Raw genomic sequence first — 6295 nt, 5'->3', positions numbered from 1 at the left:
ACAAATACTTGACTATGTGAGACTTTCTATTCAAGAGTAACGATCTGCACTGAATTCCTGTTCTTTGTCAAATTCCTAGATGTTATATGCTTCCTATGTCACAGACAGGATTCAACTATTTTTAATTATTTTAATTTTTTGTTAAAAATGTATAATTATTTATTTTAAAACTTGTAAAATATTTGTAACATTTTTTTGAAATTTATATTTGAGTATGTTAAGCTTGATATAGGATTATTCACCTGAACGCCAGCCAGTCATGGCTCATTTTGGGTCATGACAAAAAGACTCTGTCTTCGTACTCCCTCTGCTTCCCTCTCTTTCTCTCTGCTTCTTCTACTCACGTCCCCACTCTTCTCCATCATTTCTTCGATTCCACCAAGCTCAGTTCTAGTCTGAGATACTTCTGTCAGCTAAAGGAAAACGGGTTATATATTTGTCTTTCTTTTCTTTTATGTAAATCTTCCTGGAATAAAATGATTTACATGTAAATAATAAAACGCTTTGTCTTGCCATAATTTACGTAAAAGAAAAAGGCACAAAAAAGTAACAAATAAGGTTTAAGACAATAAGATAATATTAGTTAGCAATCATTTTAATTACCAAAAATACTATCTACATGCATATTTGAAAGTCATTATTGCTCTGTCCCTTTCTAATAATACAGTAGAGTAATTGATATTTGATATAGTCTTTTAAATCTGTTGACAAAAAGAGAAAGAATACATGAAGTGAAATTCTATCATATAAATCACTTAGAGATAATAAAAATTAAAAAAGCTAAATAAAATTGAGTGAGTTAAGTTTTAACTGACTCTAACTCTATCATCTAGTGACCAGTGAGTTTGATAAAGTGCAACCACAGATAGTTTTTACTTTAGTTTACAAATTGGTAATGCGTTACAGCTTGTTCTTAAATTACTAAATTAATATAACAACAATGTTTGTCCAATAAAAAAATAAGACTTTCTTATAACACTCACCAATACATTAACCAATTGTTTATCTTCCATAACACCATCCCATCATTTTGTCCGAAGACCATAAACCTCGTCAAATCAACTTCACCTACCACACAAAGCAAACACTTCCCTCATCCATTGACTTTCTTTCTTTGTTCTGATCCCATCTGATCTGCTTCACTTGAGATTCAACCATGGCCGAAAAACTTTATGGTGGAGCTTACCTCTCTCCCTTTGTTGATGCTGTTTTGGACAACCTGACTTCAATACTTGAAGAAGACGACTCTTTCCTCGAAAGGAGCAACTTGCTTGTTAGGTTGCAGAATTGTCTGTATGATGTTGGACCTGTTCTTGATGATGCTGAGCTGAAGCAGTTCACTGACAAGAAAGTGAAGAAGTGGCTTGTTGATCTTCAAGATGCTCTCTATATGGCTGATGACTTGCTCGACGAACTCTCCACTAAAGCCGCTATTGCTGCCACTCAAAAAGATCCAGGTAACTCTTCTTACTGGTCTCGTGCTGTTGATTCACATATTGAAGATACTGATGACATGGAAAAAATAGTTGGCACACTAGAGTCTGTTGTAAGACGCAAAAATTATCTTCGTCTGAAGGAGAGTGCCAAGGTGGACATGTCATGGAGAATTCCATCCACATGTCTTGTTGAACCATCGGAGATATGTGGCAGGAAAGAAGACAAGGAGGCCATACTGAAACTGTTGTTGGATGATGATGATGCTGCTGATGGTGATTTATCTGTCATTCCCATTGTGGGCATGGGCGGAATAGGAAAGACTACTTTGGCCCAATTGCTTTACCACGATAACAAAGTGAAGGAGAATTTTGATTTCCGAGGTTGGGTTTGTGTGTCAGAAGAGTTTGATGTTGTCAAGGTCACCAAGACTGTAATCGAGGCAATAACTTCAAGTTCTTGTAACTTGACAGATTTGAATTTACTTCAGCTTGATTTAAAGGAAAAGTTGTCGAGGCAAAAGTTCTTCATTGTCTTGGACGACGTATGGAATGAAAATTATAGTGATTGGGATAAGCTTCTAAAACCTTTTCAAAAAGGGGTTAAGGGAAGTAAAATTCTCATAACTACTAGAAATAAAAATGTGGCTTCTTTAGTGCAGACTGTTTCACCTCATGAACTAAGATCATTGTCCGATGAAGATTGTCGGTTGGTGTTTACAAAGCATGCACGTCTGTCAACTGTTTCTGTGGAGAATCCAACCCTGGAAAAAATCGGCAGAGATATCGTAAAGAAGTGTGATGGATTGCCCTTGGCAGCTCAAGCCCTTGGAGGCATATTGCGTGGAAATTCTGATATCAGATATTGGAATCATTTACTGAAGAGTGAAATCTGGAAACTCTCCAATGACAGAATAAATGTTGTTCCAGCGTTAATGATAAGTTATTATTTTCTTCCTTCATATTTGAAGCAGTGCTTTGTTTATTGTTCCTTGTATCCCAAGGACTATGAATTTACTAAGGATGAATTGATGCTGTTATGGATGGCAGAGAATTTTTTGCAACCAGTAGAAAAAAAGACTATAGAAGAAGTTGGTGGTGAATATTTTGATGAATTAATTGCGAGATCATTTTTGCAACCTCATAGTACCAAGGAAAATAAATTCGTGATGCATGATCTTGTTCATGATTTAGCAATGACATGTGCTGGAGAATTCTATTTCAGAGCTGAAGAGCTTCTGAATGCAGTTGAGGTTGATATTAAAGCTCGTCATTTGTCACATAATCCCAAAGGCAATTATCCAATGTCAAATCTTTTGGGAGATTGTGATAGAGTAAAACATACAAGGACATTTCTTGAAATCAATTTGGACGAGTGGATTCCATTCAATATGGAAAATGCACCTTGTATCATGTTGTCACAGTTGAAGTACCTGAGAGCTTGGTCGTTAAAAAGCTTTCCTCTTAAGTCAGTGCCTGATTCAATAGGTGAATTGATTCATTTGCGTTACTTGGATCTCTCTTTCACCAACATTGTGACATTGCCAGAGTCGTTGGGTAACCTGTACAACTTGCAGACCTTGAAGTTGTATTCCTGTAGTTATCTGAAAATGCTACCTGTTGGCATGAAAGACCTTGTAAATTTGCGCCATCTTGATATTAGAGGGACTCAGTTACGTGAGATGCCGAAAGGCATGAGCCAATTAAAAAATTTGCAATTTTTAAGTGATTATGTTGTTGGAAAGCATGAAGAAAACAAGATTAAAGAATTGGGAGCACTCGTAGATCTACAGCAATCTATTTCCATTGACAAGTTGGAGAATGTGGTCAACAGCAATGAAGCTTCGATGGCAAGAATGTTTGATAAGGATGGCATTGATTCTATGACGCTGAGTTGGTCATTGAATAAAGAGGAGAATACAGTTGACTCCCAAATGACAAGAGATATACTTGACAAGTTACGACCTCACACTAATTTGAAAGAGTTATATATCTATGGTTACAGGGGTACAACATTTCCAGATTGGGTGGGACATTCTTCCTACCACAACATCACCACAATAACACTGGATGATTGCCGGAATTGCTGTATGCTTCCTTCACTTGGACAGTTGCCCTCTTTGAAGCACCTGGAAATTTCAGATTTTGGAAGTCTGGAAAGTGTGGGTGCTGAGTTTTACTTTAACCAGAATGGTGAATCTTGTTTGGAGACACCACCATTCCCAATGCTTGAAACTCTTTCGTTTGAGAAAATGCCTTGCTGGAAGGAGTGGCGTTCACTGGAGTTCAATGCATTTCGGAGACTCCGAGAGCTTTCCATAAATAACTGTCCCATGTTGAGAGGAGATTTGCCCAATCATCTACCATCTTTGCAATCCCTTCAGATTTGGAATTGCGAGCAGCTGAGTTGTTGTGTTCCAAGATCTCCTGAATTGACCTCTTTAAGGATAGAAGGCGGGAATGAAGTGAGAATTGGGGAGCTACCTCCTTTACTGCGTGAGGTATCAATTGCAGGAAACTATCACGTGGAGTCGGCGGTAGAGGCCATAATGCACATGCAACTGAGTTGCCTGACGTCTTTATGCATCTCAGATTGTTCCTCCCACATATGGTTTCCAGTGAGTGGTATTCCCGCATCACTACAACAGTTGACTATACGGTGTTGCAGAAAACTAGAATTCCAAATGGATGGCCAACATCACTCGCTGCAGGAACTATCAATAGAGAACTGCTGTGATTCAGTTACATCCTTCTCGTTGTTGGATTCCTTTCCGAATCTCATGCATGTTCATATCAATGGCTGTGGAAACATGAAGTGTATTGTGGTGTTACGCTCTCTTCCATGTATCCGTTCTTTACGTATCTACTGGTACGGGAGTTTGAAATCTGTGTCAAAGCTATTAATGGCAGCACCTCAGCTCGAGGATCTCACATTAGTGGGTTGCCCAGAGGTTGATTTGTCTCCTACAGGGAATGGGGATCCACACCGTAGCCTCAGATCTCTTGAAATCAGCTACATCGAGAAACTGGTGAGCTCTGCAGCATTCATGAATTCGCAATTTCATGGGCTTACTCATCTTACCATTCTTGGTCAATACGACGAGAGTGTGAAGTCCCTCCCAAGGGAAGGATGGTTGCCTGCCTCACTTGAGTCTCTCACACTGAGAAGCATTGAGAGTCTGGAGACGTTGGAATGCAAGGGACTTGCCCACCTCACCTCCCTCCAACGTGTAACTATCACTGATTGTTGGAATCTGGAGTATATCGAGGGAGATAAGCTGCCTGCCTCTCTAATACAACTCAGCATCGATGGAAGCCCTTTGCTGTCCGAACCATGTCAGAAGAAGGATCCACAGCTTTGGCCCAAAATCTCCCACATCCCCGCCATTCAAGTTGATGGCACATGGATTTCGTAATCCAACAACTTCAACACATACACACACAACATTATTCTTATTTAAGTTTTTCATCATGAGTTATACTCTGCATATAAAGTGACTCACGACTTTTCATTCTTCATTCTCTCTACAATATTCTTATTCTTCATTTTTAATCATTCTTATACATGTGCTATACCATTCCTTACTTAACACTTGTACCTTCTCATACAGATTATCCATCCACCCAACAACACAACTTCTTCCATGAACAATTTCAATCAATGCAATACACAGGGCTGATTGCTGAGAAATAAGACAGTAATAGTAACATTTTTATATACTTTACAATGTTCCAATAACATTGATTACTCAAAAAATATGATAACTTATATGTGGTGGTAACACGTGAGACTAAAACTTTCATGCAGAAAGCAATCGAGCAACAAGGGAGATCCATAATCATGGACACAATTGAGCAACGTGACCATTGCATTGGAAAATTTAATTCCTTAGCTTCTTTATTTTCTTTTGGAACCTACCCTTTTGAAGATTGAGACTTTTGGTTTCGTTTCTACTTTCTACAAACCTCATGGTTATGCTCCGTTTTGGAAGATTCATGTTAGCACATTCTTTTGCAGACATGTATTTACTTTTTGGGATTTTTGAAATTTTCTTTAGATGTATCATGTCAGTTATATTGGTGACTTACCTTGGCGTTTATGTATTGGAGGAGTGTGATTAATTGTGCTGCACCATTGAGCCTTTGTGATCTGTGATTTTTGCCCCCTTTTTCTCTGCTTTATTGTGTATTCGTGACCAAGAATTGCCTCTAATTAGTAACATTGTTTTTTCCCATATTCTTTTGTTAGTATTTCATGAAACTAAAAGTCTTTGCTTTGACAATGTCAGTTTGAAATTATCAAACGATGTCACTCTAACTAAACAACAATAAACAATTAACAACTTATTATAAACATATCAGTATAAAAAAAATTAAAAAGCAAAACATTACCTTAGTTTTTTGTGTAGAAATACAAGATTTTTATTGCAAATATTCAATCCATTTCAATTCTTAGTGTTTCTGTTAATTATATACAAGATATGTATGCTATTATAGTAAGATTAATTAATTAGAAATTTCTGTGTAATACTGTAATTCACTTTAAAGTGTTTTTGTTAATTATGCAGAAAGTATAACTAAAGTAGCAACGGAGAAGAAACCAGTTGTTGTAATATGCATTTGTCAAATATCTTATTTTTATTTCTAACAAAGAAGACATTATACATTACTTGACAAAGTCAAAAATTCATAAATAGAACACCAAAACTAGACATGATAATAAAAAGCGCACACATAAAAATCTACAAATTCATGCTGTTATTTAAACACAATATACACACAACATAATTCATTAGTCTTTCTGCTTCAGAATATCAAGCCTCTGCAAAAAGACAATTGCATTACTATTTATATTTTAATAT

At 37.0% G+C, this 6295-nt stretch overlaps 1 protein-coding gene across 1 annotated transcript; it reads left to right on the top strand.

Moving 5' to 3' along the window:
* The first annotated feature begins 1156 nt into the window (after nucleotides 1-1156).
* On the top strand, nucleotides 1157-4849 carry LOC112728731 (putative disease resistance RPP13-like protein 1). The gene has a single exon (XM_025779007.2). The coding sequence runs from the start codon at nucleotides 1157-1159 to the stop codon at nucleotides 4847-4849; it is 3693 nt and encodes a 1230-aa protein (XP_025634792.1).
* The last annotated feature ends 1446 nt before the right edge of the window (nucleotides 4850-6295 follow it).

This window comes from Arachis hypogaea, chromosome 12 (assembly GCF_003086295.3).
Source record: "Arachis hypogaea cultivar Tifrunner chromosome 12, arahy.Tifrunner.gnm2.J5K5, whole genome shotgun sequence".
Taxonomy (NCBI): Eukaryota; Viridiplantae; Streptophyta; class Magnoliopsida; order Fabales; family Fabaceae; genus Arachis; species Arachis hypogaea.
Note: the sequence above shows the minus strand (reverse complement) of the source record. Positions and strands in the feature narration are given on the sequence as shown.